Here is a 27,355-nt window from a genome sequence, read left to right as displayed (position 1 = left end):
ATCATTGAATGAAGCTATGTAATGTATGCAGAATGAGGAGGAGGACTTGTGACTTACCGCACCGTGGCCACGCGCAATACTATAATAATCCGGGGAACAGCCATTGTGCATATAAAACTAGACTGATACTTCAGCCACACGCCCAAGCCTGACATCCACGGCGCTCCTGTGTTCCGTTCAGTGGGGAACATGTCTTAATCTGCTGGTGAGAAACAGTGCTGAAGGCATTGGTATAGATTCAGAGATGAGCTCCTCGCAAGTTTAGGGTGTAAACATATCCCACATGCACGGGATGCTATAACCCAACCAGCCATTCTCGTCAGCCACAATTTGAATGAGGTCACTATTCTGAGGGGCTGCTGACTAGTGACCCCACACTCGTGGAGTGGTGGCTAAGGTGTACCTAATTCGAGACTCACAGCTGCTCTGAGTATTCCCTAGCAGTTTTCGGAGAATCAAGCAAATGTTTCGAGCTGGTCTGAACGCGTATCTTCCCAACAATGTCTACTCAGTCATTAGAATGCAAGGCCATTGGGTTCATCGGTCTTGGTACTATGGGCTTGCCCATGGCTATGAATCTTGTCAAGAAACTGCCAGACACCACATTGTACGTCTTTGATATCTCTGATGACGCCGTCAGACATGTCAAGGAGTTTGATCCTACTAGAGTGATCGCTTGCAAGAGCGCCGCACATGTCACGAACCAGACGGTAAGTGACGGCAATGAATGGCTCCCGCACGATCTAATGATACTGGCTGGGCACAGAATATTCTCATCACCATTGTACCAGAAGGCAATCACGTCCGCGATGTGTACCTCAATCCAAGCGAAGGCGTGGTTACTGCAGACCTCGGAAACAAAATACTGATCGACTGCTCTACCATCGACACAGAGACATCGGCTGCAGTCGCGGAGGAGATTAAGCGCCATGAAAGCACGGCTTCGTTCTACGATGCCCCGATTTCAGGGGGTAGCCTAGGAGCGGAGAAAGGAAGTCTCACCTTCATGGTGGGCAGCTCCAAATCAGACCCTCATTGGGCCTTACTGGAACATGTATTCAGCAAGATGGGCAAGTCAATCTTTCCATGCGGAGCTCCCACCATGGGCTTGTATGCAAAGTTGTCTAATAACTACTGCTCTGGTTTGATCGCGATCGCAACTTCAGAAGCTATGAACATTGGCATGCGGGCCGGGTTAGACCCAAAGGTCTTGGCTGGCATATTTTCAGCATCAACGGCCCAGTCAACGATTTGTGACAAGTGGTGTCCAGTGCCTGGAGTCGTGCCAGAGGCGCCATCAAGCCATGGCTATCAAGGAGGTTTCAAAGTCCAGTTGATGAGGAAAGACTTTGCTTTAGCCTTGGAGGCGGCAAAAACAGTCAATGCAGAGACCTTCCTGGGGAAGGCTGGTCTAGATGTCTATACTGGAGCTTCTAATGACCCTAAATGCCGAGACCTAGATTCTCGGGTTGTCTTCAGGTATATTGGTGGGGACGAGCAGTGGGCAACTAAATCCTAGAATGCAGATGCTTAAGGCTAAATCGCAAGTATCTGAAGATTTCCAGATCACGAGTATCACGAGTGTGCTCATACATACCCTGCGCTTGAACACAAGGGAATCTTGTTGCGCGGTATCAGTCATGCAGGTGCCATCCCCGCATTTACGCAGACATAGTGGGGGAGGTGCATTCACAGGCACGTGTGGGATAGCCTATAACAAGCCATGGAAATTGAAGTGCCCCTCTTGATGGCCAAGCATGTGATTGGCTTGCTATGAATATGTAGTTACATAGGGTGCCCTTGTTTACGAACGGCCCAGGTAAGGTTTTACCAACACTCGCTTTTGTTTACTTCAAGACCATAGACACTTGCAGTCACGCTGATGTCACCCGCCTGCGTGAAGCATCAAGCCATAAGCCCTGTACAATGTCTTTTCTTACACTGATCGAGGAAGTCCTTCGACTTCAGACCAAAAATGGCTACCAAACTTTGTTGGGCATCGGAATAATGGTGCCATTGGCTCTCTTTGGCCTCTACATTTTCTACGTGCCAAACACGATAACAGTCAGTTGTCTCCGATAAGTACTTGCAGGCTGCGTTACTTGACACTAACATTCTGGCAGGACCGGCGCAGGTTGAAGCTACCGCCAGGCCCTCCCGGATGGCCCTTGATTGGCAATCTGTATGACTTCTCCGACTCCGAACAAGTCCGTTACAAGGTTCGTCAATGGCACAAGAAATTTGGAGACGTATTCTACACTAGAGTCGGTGGCGTGGACTACGTCTGGCTCTCCTCACCCAAAGCTGTGAAGGACTTGATGGACAAGAGATCATCTATTTATTCCTCTCGGCCATATTTGCCGCTGGCACAAGATGTGGCAAGCGGCCGAAGCCGCCAGTTATTCATGGCCTATGGTCCAGAATGGAGGAATCTCCGGAGACATAGTCATGCCCTTCTCAACTACAATGCGGCGGTCAAGTACCAACCCGTACAGGATTTTGAGTCAAAGGTAGTGCTGAATGACCTGTTGGAGAACCCTGAAGAGTTCTACACCATCAACCGTCGCTACTCTGCCTCTGTCATTATGCTGGTCACTTACGGACATCGCATCCCTTCTTTCAAGGATCCGCTGATCACCAAGATTTACTCGGTGCTTGAGCATGTGTCAGTTGTGATGGCTCCAGGTGCTTTTGCTGTTGAAAGCTTTCCTTCACTTGCCGTCTTACCGGAGTGGCTACTGGGAAACTGGTATTCATTGGGGAAAAAGTTCTTCGCTCATGATAGTAGAGTATACCTCGAGCTGTGGGAGACGCTCAAAAAGAACACAGATGAAGGCTCTGCCCCAGACTGCTTCTGTAAAGACTTCTATCTCAACAAACCTGAGAAAAGCGGTATCAACGACCTACTGGCCGCTTATACTTGCGGAGGTCTCATTGAGGCCGGCTCAGAGACGACTGCTACGACCATCAATAATTGGACATTGGCCATGGTTCTATACCCAGATGTGATGAGGAAAGCGCAAGAAGAACTCGATCGCGTCATTGGTCCAGGTCGTATGCCAGATTTTCAGGACGAGGCCGACCTACCGTATGTTCGCGCTCTTATCAAGGAAACCTTACGGTGGAGGCCCGTAAACAAATATGGAATGTACCATGCTTCATCCGAAGACGATTGGTACGAAGGCCATTTCATACCGAAGGATTCTGTGGTGGTACTAAACTGGTGGTTAGTGTCCTCCGATCACCCTTCATATTGACTTTTTGGCTACGCCACTTCGACTGGGGTTTTTGATTGCTAAGTACCGATCTGTTGCGTTATAGGGCTATACATCGTGATCCCTCGATTCATTCGAATCCAGACGAGTTCCAGCCAGAAAGGTATCTCAGCAAGCCGTTGACGGCTGCAGAGTATATCAACGTGAACGATGCAAGTGAACGTGACCATTTTTCATATGGAGCTGGTCGGTACGTGCTTGCCTTTATCGCTAAGTTAACACTCTTTGGAGGTTGAGCTTGAGATCTAACACAACAATCTTCTAGCCGCGTCTGTCCTGGGGTCCATTTAGCTGAAAAGTCACTCTATCTTGTCATTTCTCGTACACTCTGGGGCTTCAATATCTCCAAGAGGAAGGCGCAAGACGGGTCCATCGTTGAGCCCGAAACCAAGATGATGGAAGGGTTCTTTAGTGTTCCAGTACCTTTTGAGTGCGATATAAGCGTTCGTTCGCCGCAGCACGCCAGTATTATGAGAGAGGCATACAGATCGTCTCAGGAAGATGGATTGCACTATAGGGAGTGACAACACTTGGTGATGCGGCCCGACGGAGGATACTATCCGTGAAATGCTTTAGATCCTATTGCTTGAAATTTTGTCGTTGTCTAGGACTGGCAATACATTACAAACTATCAATTTTGATTCAACACATTCTCCCACGCGCCTCGATTTGTTTGCAGAAGTCAGATGACTTGGAGAGACTTCTTCTCTAAGGAAAGTCATCGTTCATTTAGTGACACGGGTGTGGAATGTATCCGTGTTGCAATAAGGTCGCTGAGTCGCCCACAGACTCACATTACACCACATCCTGGTGTTATTCAAAACCTCGAATTAGAAGATTACTCAAATGTAGGCAAGTACATGAATTTGATTCTGATCATTCAATACCAATTCTCTAACTTGATATCAGATTGCTCCGAGACTGACATCTCGAGCTGGACAGCGCAATTGCTCTCGCTGCGTGGTTGAAATTTGGTAACACTCTTACTGGATCGATCACCTTTCGTAAGCACTGTACACCTGACACGATAGACTGGTCAACTTTTGGTATAGCGCAGGCTTAGTGAGTGTGAGGCAATCGCTCCCTCCACCAGAGAGGTCCCCAGCATGCCACATTCCCCACACATCCCACAATGTTCGGCAGTCAAGTAGGTGCTTGCTTTGATCCCACGCCTCCGCTCAACTTACTAGGGCCCCCACATTCACTTGCGCTTTTGATGGGGGGTGGGGCGTGTATGATGCCAAGAAGTCTGAGAACCCGGTGGCTCTTCGAGAGAATCCTCGTTGGGCATAGCCACGTCTGGCAGTTCGTAGAGCTAGTCAAAGTTCACGCCTTCAACTAATACTATGGAATGAACAAAGACCGAGTTGCACTTCCCTAGAAGTCTCCATAGCGGCATATTCTGGTTGTGCACCCATCCAGGCTTTTGGTCATGCAGATGGAATGACTCACTAGAGCTGTGCTCATACGGCTGCTTACGAGTATCGTAGATACCATTTCATGTTCTTAGGACTGAGCAGTGGGGAACATGCGATAAGATCTGTTAGATGAGAGTTTCAAAGCAATTTCTACACGAGAATATTTTGAAGCATGAAAGTTCATAATGAACCAACTTAAACTTGTCTATATCCCAGGCAGTTGAATTGAGTCTTCAGAACAAATAATTCTGAAATGAGGCTTGAGGCGGGTGACATAAGTCTGTGGCCCCTGGTAAGTAATGGAAGCTTGAATTCCCCTAACCACATGTGGGGTTCTACAGTCATCAACTGTGTGAAACGAGCACTGTCTGAGGTTCGAGCCACAACTCAGAAGCCGAAGATAGAAAAGCAACATTCATTTATCATTCACAAGGCTTGAACCCTTGGTGTCATTCTTGTTCATGGTTGATCAGGGTTTGAGTATTTACGCAGGACTCATCGAAAATGTCATCTAGTACAAGCTCAACCCCCGGTTTCCGAAATGTACGTTATGCGAATTTTCACCTTAAAGTTTCTGATCTCTAACGCGCATATCAGGTGATCGTAGTCGGTGCAGGTCCTTCGGGTCTTCTCATGGCCCTACTTTTGGGTAAAAGTGGCATCCCTGTGACCCTCCTGGACATGAGCCCCGAGCTCGATAAGAGCCCTCGAGCAACGCATTATGGCTCTCCAGCCATGTATGAATTCAATAGAGCTGGAGTGGGTGATGAGATCCGAGCTCGTGGGTTTCAACCTAATGGTGTGGCATGGCGCAAAATGGACGGAACCCCCATCGCAAGCATCCACAATACTGTGCTTGGAGAAGACCCCCTCCGAATGACGGTCTTGCCATTAAGTGACCTCGGCAGACTATTGAGAGAACATATCGGCAAGCACAAAAACGTGGAAGTGCTCTTTGGACACAAGGTCGTAGGTCTCGGTCAAGACGATGGCCAAGCCTGGGTCGAGGTAGAAACCAGCGAGGGTCCCAAGACTATGCGAGCTGACTACATCGTCGGTTGCGATGGCGCCAATAGCCAAATCCGCCGATCGCTCTTTGGAGATGCCGAATTTCCTGGAAGAACCTGGGATCAGCAAATTGTAGCCACCAATGTAGGTTCCTAGCCCATAATGTGCTCTCGAGCTTGGTAGGGGTGGAGTCGCTGACTTGGCCCCAGACATATTACGACTTCGACCAATTTGGTTGGACGGACTCCAGCTTCATCGTGCATCCTGAACATTATTTCATGGCGGCCAAAATCCAGAATGATGGGCTGTGGCGCGTGACTTACGGCGAGACCCCGGGGCTAACTCCAGAGCAAATGCGCGAGAGGCAGCCATGGAAGTTCAAAACCATGCTCCCAGGACACCCTGACCCCAGCCAGTACCGGATAGTAAACTTCAGTCCTTATAAAATTCATCAACGCTTAGCGAAGAGCATGCGTGTTGGTCGCTTTCTTCTTGCTGCTGACGCTGCACATCTTTGCAATCCATTGTGAGTGTGGATAAAATGCCACCCAGTCAATGAGTACATGTCTCACTAACAAAACGATGTGATTTAGTGGCGGACTTGGTTTGACCGGTGGACTTGTTGATGTCGGAAATCTCTATGATTGCCTCGTTGGGATGTATGAGAACAAGGCGGATCCGTCCATACTGGACAAGTATAATGAGATAAGAAGGCAAAAGTATCTGGAAGTCATCGACGTTGTCTCAAGCTCCAATATACGACGCCTGTTTGAAACCGATCCAGAACGCGCACTCGAAGTTGACCCGTTCTTCCAGGTTATCAAGAAAGCAGAGACTGACAAGGATCTTTCTCGTGAGTTGCAACACGTAAGTCGCACAGATAGTTCTTCCAACCGAACTGGAACTAAAAGGATCTGACATCGTTCTAGGCCACAAACAGCATCATGCATGACTTCACCCAGTATTACAAGAGTTAGACACAGGGTGGCACAGGGTGGGAGAAATTTGGAAAATAGGTCGCACGGTAGCTAACTATGACGCGTCGATCAAGGGCATTCATAAACTTCAATAAGACCTATGATAAAATTTTGACAGAAGAGTTTTCGCATTGAAGCAGATACTGTGCTCGTGGCTATATAACCTTCAGAAGACGATTGGCAGGATACTAACAGAGTAGGGTTCAATCTTTCCAAGGGTGTTAGCCAACAGAACAATCAAATATCAGTACAATGCAAACATTGCAAATCCTTGTGAACCATCCCCAGAAGTCGAGGCCCCAAGAAGAGTTAGATATGTGCCCAGAATTGGTAACCACCCTCCCTTTTGGGGACATAATGTCGAGTAACGAGTATGAATTTCCTGTTGCCATTAGCTACCAGCATACTCAAGTGATATGCAACCTCATTGGCACTACCTGTGTGTGGTGAAGATCCACCAGATCAGGTGACTAATGCGGAGTACAACACCTGCTTTGAGGGACTATGATGTGGGGTAGGTATTGCAGCAGCGACAGATCTGGTTCCTGGGCCTCACCTTATGCACTTGCCTGCAGCAGTCCTGTCTTCTGAACACTAGGCTTTGGACTTCTACGCAAGGGGAACTTACAACATACACGATGTCTACGTCAAAATCCTTTCCACCATCAAGCGGGTCGGTCGAAGTAACATTGCTTGACGGGGGTGGTTTTACCACAGCTGAGGACGCCAGGCTTCATCAGGATGGTGACCGACCACCGTTTTACCTCTATGACTGGTTGTTTCTTATTCATCACCAGTCGACAGGCAAGAAGGTCTTATGGGATCTTGGAATTAGCAACGTACGACCCAATACCTGAAACAATTACATGACTAATATCTCCAGAAGGACCGCGACTTGTATACTCCATTCGTTTTGGAGTACCAATGGGGTAGCTGCAATCCCGTTGGACCCCGAGTGGAGTTGGGAGAGCAGCTCAAGTCTGTTTATGTCCATCCCAATGAGATCGACTCCATCATCTTCAGGTAGGGATATCTGCCAATGGCCTTATACAGTCGTTCCGGAGTTGAGTGGAGTCATCCAAGCTAACGGCTAGCTATTCCGACGAGCAGCCATGCTCACTGGGACCACTGCCGTCCTTCCAAAGGAGAGTTCCCTCATGCAAAAGTAAAATTTGGCCCTGGTACAGGCGCTTATTGCCAACCAGGCCATGTTCAGACTGGAAAAGTCGTGCCCAATGTTCAATGGGATGCTCGGATCTTTGGAGATGATTATATCAAGCAAATTGAGTACGAAGAACTTCAAGGTCCCTGGGTACCATGGGGACCGTTCGAGCGCGGCATGGATTACTTCGGGGACGGAAGCTTCTGGATTCTAGATGCCCCGGGTCACATGGTTGGGAACCTCGCAGCTGCCGCCCGACTAACAAACGGTCATTACGTTATACTCGCAAGTGACTGTTGCCATTCAAAGTGAGCCTCTTCAATCTATAAGCGCCTGGGATAAAATATACTGACACTTGGATTTCGTTTCAGAGAAATCCTCAATGGATCTAAGGAGATGGCAATATGGAAGTTACCGGATGGGGGGACGTTCTGTCTTCACGAGGATCCTTCTGTCGCAAAAGACACGATACGGCGGTTGAAGGAGGCTTCGGACGACTATGGCGCACACATTGCAATGAGTCATGATGCTTCATGGATCCAAGAAGGGAATGATAAGGTTCTCATGTCTATTCTTCACCCCTTGTTTGGTAGTGAGGGAGTTATATCAAGAATCAAAGCTGGGGAGCAGCCATGATGCGCTGATAAGGGGCTACCACCTAGACCCTTCAAACCGCTAGTCTTTAGTTTGATGGAGAAATGCAAAATAATAATGACTCGACTGTAGTATCATGCCAAGGTGACATATGAAGGAGTAGGCGTATCATCTGACATGTCTGCAAAAGCGCTCCAATGCTTTCCAATGAACTTTTGTGTCTCTGCCTCGTCTGCAATAGCAATAGCCAGATCTGCCGCAGTAATACCATGAAGTCGATTCTCTAAATCGGTAACATCGCCATCTGCGTTACTTGGTTTCAGAGGAATCTCGTCAAGTATCGTCTGATAGTTGCCTGTACGCTTCCCCGGACGGTATAAAGCTGGTGGAGACACAAATGTCCAGCGGAACGATGTATTGCCATCGAAAAACATGAAGCATGTGCGCGCTGCAGTGACAAACTCGAGAGCCTTGTCGCTTCGTAGAACCGACTGTTCATAATCGTGTATAGCTTTCTTAATCTGCTCATCCGCACCACCTTCGCGTAAGCTGATACGATTGTTGCGGAAGTGGCGCAGGTCGACACCTAGTGAACCAAGCCTCTCCTCCATATAACACACATGTGCATGACTGTCTGAGATGCCTCGACGATAGTTCAGCCAAAACATCTTACTCTCGGAGCAAGTTTGCAGGCGGTCACCAGGTAAATGCAGCGAGCCGCAACCACCCACATTAATAAAATAGGGTAGCTTGCTCTCCTTTACCGCAATGATGATTTTGCGTGCCAGTTCCACGGTGGGCTCTGAAAGATAACGACCTTGTAAGTACCGATACGAAGCAAACAAAGCTTATTCATAGAGAGACAGGGATTGATTTACGGTAACGCAATGCATGTTCGCCAGCCGTATGGGGACCGTATTCATTGACTAAGACATCTAGTCCGCCAAAGGACTCTACAAGCTCTCGCAAGGAGCATGTTTCGATGTCGAGAGGGAAAGATTCATAGGCCGAGTGACTGCCCAGCCTTTCGGGATGGCGGGATATGCCACGCACAAAGTGACCACGACCAAGAAGCTCGACGCAGAGGTAAGAACCCCCAAAACCCGTTGGACCAATTACTCCTATTTTCAGAGCCATAATCGCCAATCTTCGACACCAAATGGCGCTAGCTATTTGAAATATATGGAATAACAGCACTGGTAGATTTCATGTACAATCAGGTTTCGGTTGATGTCGCGTAGTATGGTCTTATGGTGCCCTGTCAAGCAGCCCGCCACAAATCAAGTGCAGAACCAGCGACAACCCACCTCCAATTAGAGAAAATGCGAACAGTTCAGATGCGGGGGCTGCACAAATGTGCAAGGAAGCAAGTCTGGGCAGTTCTCGACGTCAACTTGATGTGGAGGTCGAACTGCCGAGGATGCCACACGACCGTGATGTGGGGCAAAGCCGTCGCTTGGCCTCGATCTGATCGACGAAACAAATGCAAGCTTAAGGGCTTTGCAGCATCAGTAGTTTGGCTTGTAATTCAACACGTATCAGACAGGCACACATCATGGAGAAAAACGTGGGATTCATAGGTAAAGCATGCTTGCAAAAAGATCAATGTCAAGTAACAAGCAACTGACGCAGAGCCAGGGCTTGGGGCCATGGGTTCCCCAATGGCGTTCAACGTTCGGAAAAATATGCCGCCAGATGCCACGCTCTTTATCTACGACGTCCTTGTGGATCCAGCTGAGAGACTAAAAGCCGCCTGTGAAACTCTTGGGCCTGTCAAAATCGCCAAAAGCCCACGCGAAGTAGCCGAAAACGCTTTGACAATAATATCGATCGTGCCAGCCGCCCAGCATGTGAAGGCAGTATATCTAGATGCGGACTCCGGGGTCACAGCAGCAAAAGATGCCACAGATGTGCCAACCAACTCTAGGCGCATCTACCTTGAGTGCAGTACAATCGATATTGCTACTGCAACAAGTGTCGGCAATTCACTCAAGCAAGCTGGGATGGGAACATACGTCGACAGCCCAGTTTCTGGTGGTGTCCCCGCTGCAGAAAGAGGTGCACTATCGTTTCTACTAGGTCTTGACAGCAACAGCAAGGACCGATCGTCGAGCGACAGAGTACTCTCCACAGCCCACTATATGGGAAGTCCGAGCAAGATATTTCACTGCGGTGGCCTTGGCAAGGGGTTAGCAGCCAAGCTCTGCAATAACTACCTGTCGTGCACGTTCTTGCTTGCTAACTCAGAAGCCATGGCGACTGGCCTAAGACTCGGGCTAGATAAGCATGTGTTACACAAGGTGATACACGAGTCGACGGGTCAAAACTTTATGCTGGATCATGTCTGCCCAGTGCCGGATGTAGTGCCGCATGCGCCGAGTAGCAACAACTATAAGCTGGGCTTCAAAGCCGAGATGCTGGTCAAAGATGTTGGCCTTGCTGTCGACGCCGCTAATAGTGTGGGCATAAAGCCAACTATTGGCGAAGCCGCCATGAATGTGTATAGGCAAGTGGCTGTAGACGAAGAGTACCAGGTACGTTTAGCCAGTCACATCACATCATGCTTGAACTAGAGAGCAACTGGCGGAAAGAATACTGAACGTTAACGACTTGTCATGATAGGGCAGAGACGGCTCGATTGTTTACAAATTCCTAGGTGGACCAGACAATTAGTTGGGCCACTCGCGGCAGAGAAACATATGGAGCTTAAGAAGGGGTTCATAGCACAGTATGTTCTAAATGGTACCCCTGTCTGGTAAATACTTGCGCTGAGAGACGGCATCCGCGCAAGACAAATACTCCTTCTACTATCCGCGTGGGATAGACGATTCTATGTCCTATGAGCACCGTGACTATGACATACCCTTGCCTGAGGAAATGCGTTGATCGCCGCATGCTCCAGCGTATCCTGGCTGAAAGATCTACGGGGGTGGTCCTATCGGGGTTAAACAAAAGCCGAATGCGCTATATATGCAGATGCTGGAGATGCGTCGGCGGCCCAATCATTAGAGTTTGGTCCCGCTTCTATACAACGCCAAACCGCTAACTGCACAATGCTGGGCAATGAAAAGGAGGCAAAGACCCAGTTTTACCCCATGCCCCGCAATGAAGACCCGGCTGCCCTGCCGCGTGCCGCTATAGTTTCGTTAGTGCGTGTGCATCAAGCGCTCGAGGTCGCCCTGCGTTTCTCACGACCTTTTCCCAATCTTCCGAGTCTAATTGCGGCTTCGTCCAGGTCCGCCCGTTGCTGAGACAATGGGCCCCAAAATTTGCATCACATGCAATAGGCAGTTTTCGAAAGCGGAACATCTGAAGCGTCACGAACGATCCCGTACGGCCACTCCTCTCCCATGTACTAGGCCCCGTGCTCAATAGCTCTACAGATTCTCGAGTCCGTCCGTATCGATGCCACATTTGCCACAAATCCTATGGCCGAAGCGACGTGCTTCATCGCCATAGCAAGCAACACGAGCGGGATTCTCTGCAGGCTCAGACCGAGTCGGCGGCGAGGGCAACCCAGCCGGCGCTGCATGACAGGACATCAAGGGCGATCCCAGAACCGCCAAACTTGGAGACGGTGCCCCTCACTGACCAAGCGCAGTCGCCCCAAGCTGCGGATTCGCAATCGGCTGCTGCACAGATAGGACCGGTATCAGATTCGACGTCAAGTATCACTGTTTGCACGGGAGGCACTACTCAACAAACACGACCAGGGCCCCAGGATGTTGCGGGCGGTACCCGTATGGAGCTTGACGTCGAATTTTCGAGCATGACTCCGCTCGTTGGAGTTTCAAATCACAGCGCAGACGCAGGCATAGATCCATCAAATCACACTGTGACAGACACAGCAGCACGCTCTGAGGTCCAAGGCACCACTTTCCCAGAGACATACATTGAGCAGCGGCAGCCAAACGGGGAGCCCGAGTTCTCTGTGGCTCCTTTTGAAACTATTGTTCCACCTGAGGACTTTACAGCGCCAGGATCTTCAGCACCTCAATTCCACGATAGAATTGAAACAAACCACTTTGATATGGACCACCATTGGTGGTTGGAGCCGGAGTACGACATCCCATTGTCCTCGCTGTTAGACGGATCTTTTGAACTGCACTCAGCCGGCGGGGCTCAGGCACAGACACCTTCACGCGATAATGTGGGAGTCCGTGACCGCCGGATATCCACAAGCAGCACCCTATCAACCATGTCTGACGCGCATCTTTCCCGTCTACAGCGGTTCTGGGCCAGAGAAACAGACAGAAAAACGAAGCTGATATCCACACTATGGCAGAGTTTGATCAATGGTAATGGTCTGTACGGCAACTGTGGCGAGACTTTGACAAGTCTGGGTCCTGGGTCTGATGGGTGGTCCCTGGATTCCGAGACAAAAGTGAAGATATACGCAGCCTTCCATGCCGCCTTATCAGTCAATGGCTTGAGCGATTCATCATATGCGGTGATTACACCAGAGCTTCTCGAAATCGCTTATACACAGTATATCGACCACCACCACACCACGATGCCTGTCATACACCTTCCTACATTTCTGCCTAAGAATGCACCGATATCTCTTCTCTTGGTTATTTGTACCATTGGCCTAAATATCATGGGCACGGCCAAGTTTAACAGGATTGTCCGCCAAATATTTCCGGTATGTTCTTTATATCTTGCGGGTTTTCATTGACACGATGATGGTGTTGATTTTTCTAGTCTCTTCTGAACATGACATCCGATGAATTGTACGCCTCCCGCAATAGTAAGACGCCAGCAACGCGGTTGCTAGCGATGACGACCGCACTGCTCGTCTTGACCCTCTCCTCGATCATGGGTGTAAGCACCTTCCTCCTTTCCCTGGTTATTCATACGCTCACGCTTTTCTAGAATAGTCAGCCTGTGGCAGAAGCTGAGCCCTTATATTCGAGTCTTTTGTTGGCAAGTCCCTTGGCCTATCGACTATGAAATTGTAAGCCTAACACTTTGTAGAACGCACAGACTGATGGCCTTTTCCTGGCCAACGAATACCCTCAATCTCCTGATCTTCTGAAGTCTGTCCCGACAGAAGAAAAGCGATGGAAAATATGGGCCAGTTTTGAGGCTGTTAAAAGGTTACACAAACCCCAGCATGCTTACCCACATTGTTCTGTTTGTTAACAATTGAACCTCAGACTGATTCTACACTTGGTGCAACTCGACTGCTGGTATTCCTCATTCCTTGCAACGGATCCAATTCTACGCCCGCAAGTCGTTCAGGTAGTACCTGCTTGTGAACATGCCCTTTTCCAAGCGCGCTCGCTCGATCAGTGGTCCAAAATACGACCTGACTTCGAGCAGATGGTGTACCCTGTCGTCTCAGGTTACCGCATGGTGACAACAGACATAAGAGGTGCTGATGTAGTGTCAAGTATCATGATTCCTGTTCAATTGCGGTGTAGATGGGCCGTCAGTCTGGTAAACCAGTCCAGGCCGCGTGGTGGAGCTCATTACGTATTGCTTCCGTGGCAGGTCTTACGAGAAGACGCCGTCGAAAAGCCATTATCTGTTCTGTTAGCTAAACTCTCTGGCTTTCCGAGCGCTGGGGACGCGAGTGTGGATATTAATGCGGCTGTCTCGTGGCATGCTGCCTGCATGGCATTGGGTGCCAACATCAACCTATTCGAAGATGCCGTCGGCCGTACAGACCCAAAGGCAGCAGCCCAAGCAACGAAAGAGATCTCTGCTTGGGCTTTGACCTCATCTGCAAGACGTTGCTGTCTCCATGCTGCTCACATCTTCAAGCTGTTGTTGAATCGTAGATATTCTCAGCCTGTCCAAGCGCAGAGCGTCTCTGCATTGTTTCAAGCCGCCATCATATTCGGGTTCTATATCTGCGCAATGCCAACCGGCGATGATAGGAAAACAGGCAACCCGATAGACTTGTTCGATGATATTGACTGGGAGTCGCTAGGGGATCTGGGCTTCTCTGATGTTTCTACGGAGACGACGCGGGCTGAAGACAGCTTGAGCCTTCCTACCAAGTTTATCATACACGGAGGTAGCATGTTGTTCTTTGGCTATCCCCTATCTAGTGGCTATGGCGAAGCGCGCAAGAGTTGGCTGCACTTTGCGTCTTTGATGCTCGGCCTCGGGAGATGGAAATCGCGGCACTATTCTCGAATACTGCACGTTATTTGTGATAGCCTATCGGATCTAGATCCGAGCGAAGTAGGGGAGGACTGATCACAAAATTATGTAGACCCCATAAACGTGCAGTTTCTCCAACTTCGCCCCATTTCAAACTCTATACGTGGCAAGGAAAATGCTTTGCGCGAATGGCGAGACCAAGGAAGTGCCGAAGAGTCCTATCTCTTTCACGTAGGTGCCGTTCTCTACATACGTGTCCCCCGCCTTGGTGAGCCAGCGTTATGCCGACTTGCTTTCTCCATTTCAGAGTGGGTGGGTATTACTAGTGAGGTGAACTCCCCTCGATTAGAAATATAAAGCTTCACAGTCCTTCATGTGCCACCCATCAAATAATCTAAATATTCTATCATCAAGTATATTGAAGCAAGTTTAGTTCAAAATGATTCTTTCTTATATCGATACCTGGAGTGTTGTCTACTATGGTACCGTGATCTTCTTCATCCTGGGGGTGACTGCGGGGTTTGTAGACTGGTGCCGGATGCTATGGATGCGCCGGAGGTTGCCCCCGGGACCTTTCCCGTTTCCAATTGTAGGAAATCACTTCCAGACACCAAAAGTACGGCCATGGATTACTTGGGCTGAATGGGCAAACTATTATGACACCGATATGCTGACGCTATGGATCGGCCGGCATCCACGTATTATTCTTTCTGACGCCTGGGCCGCATCGGACCTGCTGGAAAAGAGGTCAGATATTTGCTCGTCGCGGCCACGGTTGGTCGTAATGGGTGACGCCATCAACGCTACAGAGAGCAACCAGACCGTGCTAAAGTATGGCGATCGTTGGCGGCTCCACCGAAAAATCATGGTATTCAAACCCCCCCTACTCTTGACTGCAATTTTCAATGAGCTAATCATCTAATAGCATATGGCCGTGGGTTCCCAGGTGATTCGCAACTATCGCCCATTCCAAGCAGACGAGTCCAAGCTCCTGATTCGTGATTTTTTGACAAACCCCGAAGACTTCGAGCTCTCTATAGAGCGATACTCGGTATCTACAGTCTCCATTATTGGATGGGGGCGCCGCATAGACCAGAAAAATGACTACGTCGCACTTCAAGCTCTAAGTTTCATGGAGGCTGTCGACTTCATAATACCTGGCGTTTTTCTCATGGAGACGATACCTGCCCTGATGCTGTTACCATCGTGGCTATATAAGTTACCAGCATTACTTAGACAGGGTGCTGTAGTTTTATCAAAATACTTCTACATGCTCACCCTAGAAAGTTCCGAAAACGGGAAAAGTGCTTTCAACAATTATTTGTTGAACACCCAGAATCAACATGGTCTATCCGATTTGGAGGTGTCTGGGTTGATGGGAAACCTGATAGGCGGAGGAGTGGATACGACATCAAGCACAATGCTCAGCAGCATCCTGGCTATGGCATGCTTCCCGGAAGTCCAGAAAAAGGCGCAAGAGGAGATGGACAGCGTAGTTGGACACTCAAGATCACCGACATGGGACGATATTGATGGCGGTCGGTTGCCATACCTGACAGCACTGGTCAAGGAAGTTCTTCGTTGGAGGACCGTTACTGTGTTGGCTGGCATCCCTCATGCCAACACCAAAAACATATCATACAAGGGATATTATTTCCCTGCCGGTACAAACTTCACCGGAAACATGTGGGCTATACACCGCAATCCAAGGGACTTTCCCGAGCCAGATCGGTTTAGACCTGAGAGGTTCTTGAACGGACTCGAGAACCCGTATCCAAATGCGAGGGGAAGTAATCCGTTTGGCTGGGGTCGGAGACAATGCAGTGGTCAACCCTTGGCCGAACAGGGTTTGCTCTTCTCCCTTGGTCGGATGATCTGGGCTTATGACAAAAGACCTGGTTTGGATAGCTCAGTAAGCCTTTGAATATTCGCTTTTCTATTGTGTTTTACCTATGTCTCCACTACAAAGACTTTGAAAAAGCCCTCGCTGACAACTCTCCCTAGGGCAATAAAGTGAAACTGGACAACTTCGCTTACACCGAAAGCGAAAATACTCGTCCAAAGCCATTCAAAGTTCAGTTCATCCCTCGTTCCGAGAGAATACATGAAATCATATTACAAGAGGCGACAGAGGCTCGGGAGGCCTTGCGAATCTATGATGGAGAGACAAAGCTTACCAGAGAGCAGGCTGCAGCCGAAGCGTTTTAGCTGGAACCGAGAGCAAGGTAAACTTGGTTTGTTACCTAGGTGAGGAGTTATCATGAAATGAGATCATTTGTCCGGATACGAACTAGTTTAGGTATTCTGGTTTTCCATCGTTATGCAACTTGGGGGCATTGAAAATCCCAGTTGTCAAGTTTAAGGGGAAGAACGGCTTTACACATTCCTTTACCCGTCGTACCAGGGTGGCTGAGAGACTTATCGTAGATAGTGACGAGAAGAAAAGTATCTTCTGGTCAATGGTTGTAGAAATCCCTGACTGTGGCCCGATTGATTTTGTGAATAAGATACCAGGATCCATAGCTTTGCCTAAATCGACCGAGGCGATTTCGCACTGTACGAGAAGGATAGCCAATACCGAACTGGATCCTATGTGGCAGCGAGTCAGAGGAGCAAAGTGGATGTGTGGGGTGAACCCCACCATGTGAAGAACACAGTATACTGTACGGTCGCTCTCCATGTATGGTTCGACTTGCGACGCAACACATTCATCAACCTGCTATAACTCTGAAAATAATTCCTTTGACATCTAAAACCCATCGAACCAAACATAAGAAATCACGATGGCTGCACCAAATTTTAGCTTCACGCATCCACAATTGGGCAAAGTCACTGGGACTGATGGCGAGGTTGTCTGTTTCCGCGGCATTCCGTATGCTACAATCAAGAACAGACTTGCGGAACCTCAATTGATGAACCAATACTCTGATTCGGTCATTGCTACGTCGAATGGGTTAGTAGAACCTCCAATCTGATCGATCTCTGCGCAGTAAGGCAATGGCTCAGGCAGATAGTATCTTGCAGCCCAACATCTCTTCTCCCTCCCGGTGCCTTTCAGCTCGAGATGCTGCTGATGCAACAATCGCAACCCGACCCTCAGCGCCCTGTCTCGGACTTAAATGCACTTCACCTTAACATATACGTTCCAAGGATCAATGGCCAGCTACCGGTGCCGGGAAACCTTCCCATCTTCGCCTGGATACACGGGGGTGGATTCGTTTCTGGGGCTAACTCTTGGCCACATTACGACATGCAAAACCTCATACAACTCTCAGCTAGCCAAGGTCTACCGGTGATTGGTATCGGAATTAAGTAAGCATCTCTATTCTTCTCAGTGTAGCAATCATCTGGATACAGTATGACGCGACTTTTTTCATACCTGGGATCCCACACGTACGGCCACATACTGGAACAAACCCCTTTCATTTCAAGGGCTGATAAGCTTTCTCCTAGCTTCCGATTGGGGATGTCGGGATTCCTGACGTCCTCCGAATTGAGAACTGCCGGGTATAAACCCAACAATCAACTGCGGGATCAACGTGTAGCTTTTGATTGGATTCGCAAGTATATCGGGGGGTTTGGAGGTGACAGTAATAGACTTACGGTGGCGGGAGAAAGCACCGGTGCGGGTAAGTATCGTTGGCCGCCGCCTTTGGGCAGTTGCAGCAATGACTGACTTGATATCATCATAGTTGACGTGGGCTTGCACCTCCAGTCAGAACAACCTTTGTTTGACCGAGCTATAATGATGGGAGGGTCATCATTACTAATGCCACCTGCCACGGCAGAGTATCAAGAATGGATCTACAGCCGGGTATTGGAGCTCTTGGGGATCAAGGAGGCAACTCCTTCAGAGAGAATCCGCGCGCTTGTTGAAGCCCCAGTTGAACAACTCATCTCGAAATTATCGCCACCTCTACCCTACAGGCCAATGATTGATCACGACCTAATAAAGTTCCCAGTCACTTATGACATGGTATCTCAACAGAGATCCAACGCCACGGTTCCCGGTCATACGTGGCTCAAGGGCTTGATGGTTGGGGACTGTCAATTCGACGTAAGTTGTGCATTCTGTTCATAATATAACGGCACTCGGGCCATGATAACCCTAAATACATACGTTGATCGTGGTCCAGTCAATATTTTACAGTAGAACTAATGTGTGTATCAGGCGTCGAGCATGGCATTTTTCATGGACCACAAGAAGCCCGGTATTGCACAGTCATTTCCGACGCATCTCCGCGGAGCATTTCCCGATAATCCAGATGATATCGGAAAACTTCTGGAAATTTTTGGCTTCACATCCGAACCCCTGGATGATGATATGGCATTCAAGAATTTTCTGTATTTTGTAAACGATCTCTGTTATTTTGGGGCCACGGCAACGTTTGCTGAGGGTTGGTCAAATAACTGTTACACGTTCTTTATGAACGAGCGTAATCCATGGGATGGTCGTTTCAAAGGAGAAGCCACGCACGTTATAGACGTCAGCCTCTTGTTCCAAAACTTCAACGACCAATTACCGACGGCCATGCAAGCATCTGCAAAGGCATTCGCTACGGACCTATTCACATTCATGGCTGGTCGTGCACCTTGGCCTGCCTGTACTGAGAAAGCGCAGACAGCGAGAGTATACGGTCCATCATCCTGGGAAACCGAAGTCCAGAACTCAACCCTGCATGTTGTTCATAGTCTGGTCGCGCCTGAAACAGGCAGAAGAGGTGCTATTCTTGATATAGGCCGGCGGCTTGGGCTGGATAATCTGGCCGCTGCGTTTGGTTCCTTTGCTGCCTCCTAAAAGTCTAAAAGAGGCCATAGAAGATGGGAAACTAGGTACTGACCAAAATCGTCTGGCGTTGCTGTACACCAATATAGTTCCAAGTTCTGCTGCTTCATGAGGTTCGTTGTCTTCTTAACTTTGGCGGTGCAATTTCACATCGGTGTTCCTGGCATCGGTGTTCCTGGTTGCTCTCACTTCATTGCTGGCCCTCCCAGGTCTTACAAGTTGCATATGATATAGCAAAGATCGCACATATGTAATATCGTATATCTAGGTCTGTTAAGGAGACGTGCACCTAGGCCTACCTGTTCCCACGCTGCAGGACATTTCACTCATGATATTTAAATGGATGGAATTCGAGATTCTGCATGCCGTTCGCGATCACGCCTTCCCGAGTGGATCATACGACATCGCTCGGCCGATACCGCGTGCCCCGGAGACTCACTAACTGCCGTAGTTGCAGGCCCCCAGGCGAGTCTATGAGCCACGAAATGAGCTCCATGGAGGATTGCCATGCGCAAATTATATTTCTTTTACCACAGCATAGACACTCATTGCGTACCAACGTGCCGGTTCCTGCTCGCGGGTAACGGATGCTTGCCACTGCACCATGCTTGCGACCATGACGTCGGTACCCGGTCCTTCGGCGGGAACGCACTGGCCCACAGCCTCAGCCCATTCCGCAAATGCCCCACGAACTTCCGGTAACGGCCCCTCCGGGATCCTGCACCGCATGGAGACAGGACAACGACCATCATCCGTATTGGACAGCGATAGCCGGGGTCGTTTGATGAGCTGTACACGCATAGGCTCTCTCGGTCTAGAACTCGATATTCAACAGCGCTGCCACATCACGAACCTCGCCCCATTGGTTCCGGCACGGCGAGTGGGACCTCACCGCTTCGGACAGCTGGATCTTGGGCTCTTGACGCCTGAATACGGCGCAACAGCTCGGCGGCCCGTCGAGATTGCATGCAACTGGTCTATATCTGCGATCCGATTGCCAGTTCAAGACTGGAAGGAGACACATCATATCTCTCGCCAATTTACTTCGTCACGTCCCAACCCAGAATCCCCTCACTCACCACAGGATGTGCATCGGGCTCGTCGCAACCTCGCACCCCAAGTATGCGGTGATCGCGCTGGACTCGCGCGAGGAGTACATCTTGCGGCCGACATCACGGCCGCACTTCTGGACGCACCAGCCCTCAGGAAACGTCGTCCTGTCGTCACGCGACCTGCTGCGCCGCGAGCACGGCACATGGATGGGCATCACGCGGTCCGGCCGTCTGGCTATACTGACCAACTTCCGCGAGACGGTGCCAGACTCCGACTCCCACCAGGTTTACGGGCTCAAGAGCCGTGGCGAGATCGTCAACGCGTGGCTCGGGGCTCCGGCGAATGAGGACCTGGATGCATTCGTGGGGCGCATGGTCGGGGACCGGGTGTTGACGGGCGTTGGTGGGTTTTCGCTCATCTGTGGTGACTTACGGCCTAGAGGGAAGGATGTGAAAGAAAGCAATGGGGATGGCCAATCTGGACGCCGTGAACTTCTACCCATGGCTGTCATCTCGAATCGTAGCGAGGCAGTGGACGGTGTGCCCCGGATCGCAGGGAAAAGGGGCGATGTGTGGGGCTTAAGCAACACGATATATGAAGACCCGCCAACGTGGCCAAAGATCATCCACGGCAGGCGGCTGGTGAAAGAGGCTGTTGATACTGCTGTCGCTGAGGATGCGGACGAGGAGAGGTTGGTGGACCTACTGTTCTCCGTGCTCGACACGAATATGATGCCTCCAAGAGATGCCGGGGTGGAACACGAGAAGTACGTCGACCTGCTGAAGAACTCGATATTCTGCCCAGCCATCACCGATGAGCAGAGAGACAAGGACATGGCGGCGGCGGTTGCCCGGGGCAAGATGAAGCCCGCATTTGACGAAATTGAAGACGAGAGCCGCGAGGCCGCAGAGCAGAACCCGCCGGGTGGCGCTGCGATATTTGATAAAGGGGCATATGGCACGCAGAGGCAGACGATCATTCTCGTGGACTGGGAGGGCCGAGTCACATACATAGAAAGGGCGTTGTGGGATGCCCATGGAAATCCCATAGAACGTGGGAAAGGCGATGTCAAGATCAACTTCGACATTGAAGGGTGGAATTGATTCACAAATGGGCAACATACAGATAGTAAATACCGTTCAAGTGCATTGCTGCGAAGGTTCGGATTATGTGAACTGATGTTAGGCTCTCTCAAACGTCCACCATCCTACCAGCAGCAAGACTACTCCTCACTCTCAACATCTTCGTCACCGCTGTCCTCTTCATTGTCTGTGTCTTGCTCCTCTTCATCCCGGCGTGCTCCAACATTGTGCATGCTGAAATGCCGACCGACCTGCTGTTTCCTCGCAAAATATCTGCCACATCCAGGCCAGTTGCACTTGTACATCTGGTTATTGTTCAAGCGTGGGTCCCAATGTTCCCAGAAGTGGCTCTTGACTTCTTTTTCGTTGTCGAATTCCTTGTTGCACTTGGGCCAGTAACAAGTGGTTCCTACATGCACCTGCTCGCTGTGCTGCTTCAAGGTGTGCCTGTTCTTGAAGGTTGCTCTGCATTCATCACAGTCAAAGGTGGCGTTCTCTTCAGCATCGGCATTACTCTTGCTTGGGGCAGCGCTGGAATGTGGCAGGCTTTCCTGGTCTCCCTTATGGCCATGCGCTGGGGACGGTGTTCTTTTCTGACTGGCTTGCCTGTACGTGCTAGGACTGTCCGGTTCTGAGCGTTCGTTTGAGGTCTGGAGATTGGTTGATGTGCCGCTCTCTGCCGTGTCATGGTCATCGGTTTCCTGGACTCCTGTAGGAACACTTTGATGGGGGTTGTCTTCTTCATCAATGCTGCTATCCTATAGCAGCGCGTCAGATGAGATGTTGGACAAGAAGCCAAAGCCAGGATCATCCGGAATCAGAGTTCCACGTCCGTGATTATCTGGGTATATGACGTTAGTTTAGGCCGAGTACAGGTGCAATCAAGGATCGAAACCTGCCGGTAACAGGCTGAATCCAGAGTAAATGCTCACCAACTGCCACTGGATCGGCGCCATTGTCTTGAGATTTATGGCACCAGCGGTTCACCATCTCACGCAGCTTAGCTACGTCGGCGGCAGTGACGGGTGAGTTGGAGTCTGCCAGGTCGTCAATGTTGGGTGGTGCTATGATCCCGTTCATCTCGCAGATCAACTCAATGGTTGACTGTAGATTTCTCATCTTTGGAAGAGACATCGCGACTTATCGATGAGGCCGTGGTTCGATATCTGTGAAGAATATGAAAGGTATGAAAGAACGAGAGTTCGCCGAGGGTATTGTCTTGTGTGCTGCACTGTGCTGTATCTTAGTAGCGGATATAACCCAGTTCGCCTGGGTGGAGTGAGAAATTGAGCCTTTTCTACTGCAATGTGAGAATTCCTCTTTATGTAGTCTTGAGAGGACGTGAAAGCCTGAAACACAAAGCCAACATGTGGTTAGTCAGCTTCCTTGTAAGATGCATTAAGGCGCCGTTGCGCAGAGTAGGAGTAGATTGTAAACACATATATGGCGTGTGCGACGCGTCATAGTTCACGCGTTTGCCTCGATCATATCAACAAACCATAACAACCAGGTCATGACTACACTCCAAGAGATTCATGGGGCAATCTGATAAGACTTTGTTTGTACTAGGGGCTGTAGAACGGAGACCGAGCAATATGTCATACTACCTAACCTGCTCATTCCAATCAGAGGCTGGAGTAGCACTTGGTGTCGGTGTCATTTGTTCATCTAGGCACATGTGTGGTGCATGATCCTCCGAGCAAGATACGCGACCCCGTTTGACTGCCTGCGTTGATGACTTTCGTGACGCTGCGCGTCCGGATATAGCGCTAACGGTCGTTTTTGCTGACACAGTTAGAGAACGTGCGAGGATGTCCTCTAGCAGCTCTTTACTTGAGCGCTTCCGCTGACCTTGGAGCGGCAGCTCCTCTTGTTGTGACGTCTTCTGCCGATATGTTGCCTGACGAATGATCTCAGGTGTATGATCCTCCAAAGGAATAAAGCTGTATCGACGCAGTCTATCCATCAAGGGTAGATACGACTGGCTGTCACGGAGCTCTGTGCCTTGTGAGCTACCTTGATGTTTTTGTATTGGACTCCCACTTGGCTGGCCTTCTTGCTCCAGTATGCCTACAGATCCCCGGAGCTCGACTGTTCGTAACATCGATGTTTCTGCTACTAGGTTATTGCCAGCCTGCATATTTGACTCAAGAGTCTGCAGGTCAAGCGGAGGCGAGCACACTCCGGTATGAGCATCAATTCCGTACTGATATAGCGATGCTACGACATCTCTGTGCTTATACAACTCTTCTTCGTCAACTCCGAGAGGTGATATCCACTCATTGGTGCAGTGGCGTGATGGAAGGGCTGGGAATGACACATGCGTTTCACTAACGGAGTTGGGAGGTATGTTTTCTCCGCAGCTGCCTACACATGAACCCCCAAACTGCCCTTGAGAGCTTGCACGTCCACGTAAGGTTGTGAATGTGGACTTTAGGCTAGACTGTGCCGTGCTACTTGCCGAGTCTATCCGTGCGTTCTTTGGGTTCGCCTGTAGCGTGTCATGGATCATGGGAGACACCTGGTTTGCCGCCGTCCCAGAGGTGGTCTCCCAGCTCACCTTCGTAACACTTTGCCTGGAGACAATAGTAGCCTTGGTACATTGAGTCTTGGCGCCAAAAGTTTGAGCCTCCAGAGCGGAGAACAAGGGCTGGACAGAGCTAATCGTTGTTGCTGGATCAGCTAAACAAGGTGCTGGAAGCATGATCTTGTCAGGATTTGTAGTAGGCCTGGCGTTGAGGTCACGCGGTAAAAGTACCGAACTGCAGCCAGTCGGCACATATTCTTCATGGAGATGCCGAAGACCAGTAATCACAATCTCCAGTATTCCTGCAATGTCACTCGTAGATACAAGGAATTCACCAAGACCGCCGTGTGACGATCGGTTTTCGTTTTGTGTCCGTGAACTGCGATAGCTCCCCTGTGCCGGATGGCTCTGATTTTGTACCCAATGGTAGGAACAGCTATCGTGACGCCGGTCAGATAAATACGCTCGGATGCTGGCGACGATACCTTCAATCCCCTGTTGCGTGATAATAGGCTCTTCGACGCAAGGCTCCACAACACTTGCTGCTCTTATTGCGTACATTGAAGAGCTCCGCCGATCACCAATACCAGTAGAGCTCCAACGCTTTGTCGTGACAGGTAGCGCCGGAGGAGCTACGAGTTGCTCAATAGCCAAGGGCTCTTCGAGGTCCATGGCACTGGCTGAGAATTGCAAGAAATCCGGGTGCGTGACACTCCTTACAGATGCCGAACGTTTTCTACTTGGTTGATCCGGACTTGTTGTCAGATCGAAGTTGTACTTTTCAGGTTTGATCTGGCGAAATGGGATCAACCATCTCACCCCGCTGGAGGTTCTTCTCACGGGCAAGAGAAGGGGCGGATCATTGTCGCCGACGGGAAGCTTCGCAGAGTCCAGGGCTGATTGAAGACTCATCAGCTGGGGGCTGGGCGATGGACTGCCGGTGTTGTGGAACGCGACGGCGCTTGCATGCCTACTTGTGAGTTGGGATGATGGAAGGCTATAAAAGTAGTCTTCATCGACGTTGGAGAGGGAGTGATGGTGCTGCTTAGATGCCAGGGGATCCATGGACAGGGGCGTGATATCATATAATAATAGGAATCATTGCTAGTAGATGGGAGAAGTAGAGGCAACCCAGACGGCGATTTGATATTTGAACATCACCAGGTGAGCTCGATAAATGCTGTATGGGAAGCTGCTACAAAGTGCAGTTTCGCAAACATGTCCCGAAAATCGAAGGGGGAAGCGCGGCCTCGCTCTCGCCAAAGTGGCCTCTGCTTGAAGCCGCACTAATGAATTGTCCACGACGGCAGCCGGATGCCGCATGCTCTGAGATGCATACTTACATATTTTGCTGCAGCAATCTACTAGCCAGCGAGTTGTAAACGAGGAACGCGAGACGTCGTTATAGTTACGTCACATATGTCCGACAGCGGTGTGAGGCAAAACCCGACCTCGAGCTGTGCAAAGTCGCAAGCCCAGCAAATCACGGGTGACAGTAGATGGCTCGCCACTACGGCATATAACTTGGTACATACCGGTACTCATCGGTATTGCGAAACAAAGCCCAAGCCATGACCTTTTCCCTTGCAGACTTTTAACCGTCTCACCGCCGGCCGTCTAGATGACGCGCTATATGATACGCCTTTCGAATGCCCCCCCCAAACCCTCAAAACGCCGAACAATGCTTCCTGGATATTGTGCATCGATGCCTCGAGCCCACATATTGCGTGCATCACGGGTTTTCCTTGCGCCGATTCTTCATGAAATCTTTGATCTGCTCCACCTTGTTGGCGAAGAACATTCCCTTTCGGTCATCCGACCATTTGAGCACACCCACATCCTCGGCAAATCTCTTGACCTGGTCGTACTCCTTGACGCTATCAAATTCCATGAACAGGAAGCCGGGGGTGGCGGTCATACGCTCCGTGTCGAGCTGCCACAGTCTGATCTGGTCCACGATGACGGGTGGCAGGAGAGGCTTCTTGGTGGCAGCAGCCACTCGGTGCATTTGCTCGTGCGCATGCGTCGCTAAGTAGGAGATGATCTGGTCCGACGTGATCCCCATATCCACCGCCCGACGGATGGATGCACGAGTGAGGCGGCCCGAAACCAGCTCTCTGAAGCGCATCTTGAGCTCACAGAAGAGGGCAAGGACGGCGATTTGCAGTGGCGAGGATGTGTACGCGTAGATTCTGAAATTTGTTTCCAGAATAATGGCGTTCTTGTCTTGAGCATCGGCAACACCCTCGCTGGCCGCGGTGAAGCCCGCGCTAACACTGCGGAGACTGCTTTCGCTACTGGTGAGAGTGGTGGCAAGCCTGGTGGGGAAGAATTGCTTGTGGTCGTGGGCGGGAATATAGACCAGGCCGAAGTCTACCAAAGACGGCAGCATGTTGCGTCTCGATTCGGTCAGAGCATCCGTGCTGTACGAGCGGCCAAGCTCTAGAGACGCGAGCAGGAAAAGGAACGATAGCATGTCAACATGGTCCATGCCAGCATTGGCATTGGCCTCAGCTGCCTCGAGCCAGAGGAGGAGCAGAGTCCACACCTGAGCGTTGGCTTCCTGCAGCAGGAACGTGAAACCGGCCTGGGTGATGTGTATGGTGGGTGAGGTAGGGCTCTTCCGCTCAACGAGACGACCGCCAATGAGCAGCTCCTTAACTGAGCCCTTGGGGCCATTGCTAGTCTCCCCAGACATGCGAGAGCCGTCCGTTATACCGACCGAGTTGACAACGAAGTGGAGGATGTCGTCCCACTTCTTGCGCGCGTACTTGTCGAGGAAAGGGATATCGAGGTCTTCGGACACGGGCATGTTGGAGGGCACGCCGAACGAGTTGTGGTCACCGCCGCCTTCGAGGGCAAGGCGCAGACTGTTCTTGAAGTTGGTCGTGAGCGCCATGGCGGGCTGGGCGTCCTTGGAAGCCGGGATCGACGTGATGATGTGAAGGGCGCGCAGTATGGAGAGTGCCTGGTCCTTCTGGCGTTTGGCAGCGGGCTTGACCCAGACATCGAGGTCGGAATAGAGGAAGGGAGTAGGCATGTAGAGTATGGCCATGACGAGGGTCTTGGCCAGGTGCGGGAGCATGCGCCGGAAGACGGCGAAGGCGGCGGATGGTTGCTGGTAGAGTCGCCTAAAGGTCATACCAGACATGTTCTCCAGGTACTCGGAGAGCTGGAGTGAGTTGACCGACATGATGAAGGGATGTCGAGTCAACAGTCGGGGATCGGATTATGCCATGATCGTGAATGCCCCGGTGTGCAGTCGCTGCCAGCAGAGACGCGGGCGACGGGATCCTGGGTGATCGGGATAGCCCTTCGAGCGGAGGCTCAGTCAAAGATGCGTCGAGCAGTTCTGAGAA

General features: G+C 50.4%; 11 protein-coding genes across 11 annotated transcripts; 7 read left to right on the top strand and 4 right to left on the bottom strand.

The window, feature by feature from the left end:
* Window positions 1-500: 500 nt before the first annotated feature.
* Window positions 501-3,799, top strand: JN550_004673 (uncharacterized protein; the record flags this gene model as incomplete). Its single annotated transcript, XM_049316214.1, has 6 exons — window positions 501-710; window positions 767-1,479; window positions 1,875-2,064; window positions 2,124-3,226; window positions 3,322-3,465; window positions 3,541-3,799. 6 exons carry the CDS (start codon window positions 501-503, stop codon window positions 3,797-3,799), a joined length of 2,619 nt encoding a protein of 872 aa, XP_049173294.1.
* Window positions 3,800-5,197: 1,398 nt separating this feature from the next.
* Window positions 5,198-6,678, top strand: JN550_004672 (uncharacterized protein; the record flags this gene model as incomplete). Its single annotated transcript, XM_049316213.1, has 5 exons — window positions 5,198-5,236; window positions 5,291-5,845; window positions 5,911-6,227; window positions 6,295-6,568; window positions 6,631-6,678. The coding sequence occupies 5 exons, from the start codon at window positions 5,198-5,200 to the stop codon at window positions 6,676-6,678; spliced, it is 1,233 nt and encodes a 410-aa protein (XP_049173293.1).
* Window positions 6,679-7,316: 638 nt separating this feature from the next.
* Window positions 7,317-8,476, top strand: JN550_004671 (uncharacterized protein; the record flags this gene model as incomplete). The annotated part of the gene is made up of 4 exons (XM_049316212.1): window positions 7,317-7,517; window positions 7,565-7,701; window positions 7,789-8,148; window positions 8,212-8,476. The coding sequence occupies 4 exons, from the start codon at window positions 7,317-7,319 to the stop codon at window positions 8,474-8,476; spliced, it is 963 nt and encodes a 320-aa protein (XP_049173292.1).
* Window positions 8,477-8,568: 92 nt separating this feature from the next.
* Window positions 8,569-9,102, bottom strand: JN550_004670 (uncharacterized protein; the record flags this gene model as incomplete). Its single annotated transcript, XM_049316211.1, has 1 exon — window positions 8,569-9,102. One exon carries the CDS (start codon window positions 9,100-9,102, stop codon window positions 8,569-8,571), a length of 534 nt encoding a protein of 177 aa, XP_049173291.1.
* Window positions 9,103-9,989: 887 nt separating this feature from the next.
* On the top strand, window positions 9,990-11,107 carry JN550_004669 (uncharacterized protein; the record flags this gene model as incomplete). The annotated part of the gene is made up of 3 exons (XM_049316210.1): window positions 9,990-10,014; window positions 10,073-10,968; window positions 11,057-11,107. 3 exons carry the CDS (start codon window positions 9,990-9,992, stop codon window positions 11,105-11,107), a joined length of 972 nt encoding a protein of 323 aa, XP_049173290.1.
* Window positions 11,108-11,487: 380 nt separating this feature from the next.
* On the top strand, window positions 11,488-16,756 carry JN550_004668 (uncharacterized protein; the record flags this gene model as incomplete). The annotated part of the gene is made up of 10 exons (XM_049316209.1): window positions 11,488-11,579; window positions 11,722-11,765; window positions 11,818-13,079; window positions 13,139-13,258; window positions 13,412-13,533; window positions 13,594-14,629; window positions 14,678-14,779; window positions 14,982-15,416; window positions 15,474-16,460; window positions 16,553-16,756. The coding sequence occupies 10 exons, from the start codon at window positions 11,488-11,490 to the stop codon at window positions 16,754-16,756; spliced, it is 4,404 nt and encodes a 1,467-aa protein (XP_049173289.1).
* Window positions 16,757-17,331: 575 nt separating this feature from the next.
* On the top strand, window positions 17,332-19,346 carry JN550_004667 (uncharacterized protein; the record flags this gene model as incomplete). Its single annotated transcript, XM_049316207.1, has 5 exons — window positions 17,332-17,501; window positions 17,573-17,860; window positions 18,002-18,177; window positions 18,241-18,605; window positions 18,720-19,346. The coding sequence occupies 5 exons, from the start codon at window positions 17,332-17,334 to the stop codon at window positions 19,344-19,346; spliced, it is 1,626 nt and encodes a 541-aa protein (XP_049173288.1).
* Window positions 19,347-19,938: 592 nt separating this feature from the next.
* On the top strand, window positions 19,939-21,490 carry JN550_004666 (uncharacterized protein; the record flags this gene model as incomplete). Its single annotated transcript, XM_049316206.1, has 2 exons — window positions 19,939-20,309; window positions 20,419-21,490. The coding sequence occupies 2 exons, from the start codon at window positions 19,939-19,941 to the stop codon at window positions 21,488-21,490; spliced, it is 1,443 nt and encodes a 480-aa protein (XP_049173287.1).
* Window positions 21,491-21,609: 119 nt separating this feature from the next.
* Window positions 21,610-22,588, bottom strand: JN550_004665 (uncharacterized protein; the record flags this gene model as incomplete). Its single annotated transcript, XM_049316205.1, has 2 exons — window positions 21,610-22,227; window positions 22,406-22,588. The coding sequence occupies 2 exons, from the start codon at window positions 22,586-22,588 to the stop codon at window positions 21,610-21,612; spliced, it is 801 nt and encodes a 266-aa protein (XP_049173286.1).
* A 484-nt stretch (window positions 22,589-23,072) lies between these two features.
* On the bottom strand, window positions 23,073-25,061 carry JN550_004664 (uncharacterized protein; the record flags this gene model as incomplete). Its single annotated transcript, XM_049316204.1, has 1 exon — window positions 23,073-25,061. One exon carries the CDS (start codon window positions 25,059-25,061, stop codon window positions 23,073-23,075), a length of 1,989 nt encoding a protein of 662 aa, XP_049173285.1.
* Window positions 25,062-25,728: 667 nt separating this feature from the next.
* JN550_004663 (uncharacterized protein) lies at window positions 25,729-27,189 on the bottom strand (the record flags this gene model as incomplete). Its single annotated transcript, XM_049316203.1, has 1 exon — window positions 25,729-27,189. One exon carries the CDS (start codon window positions 27,187-27,189, stop codon window positions 25,729-25,731), a length of 1,461 nt encoding a protein of 486 aa, XP_049173284.1.
* Between the last annotated feature and the right edge of the window lie 166 nt (window positions 27,190-27,355).

This window comes from Neoarthrinium moseri (assembly GCF_022829205.1).
Source record: "Neoarthrinium moseri strain CBS 164.80 chromosome Unknown scaffold13_Wmoseri_CBS_16480, whole genome shotgun sequence".
In the NCBI taxonomy this organism is placed as follows: Eukaryota; Fungi; Ascomycota; class Sordariomycetes; order Amphisphaeriales; family Apiosporaceae; genus Neoarthrinium; species Neoarthrinium moseri.
Note: the sequence above shows the minus strand (reverse complement) of the source record. Positions and strands in the feature narration are given on the sequence as shown.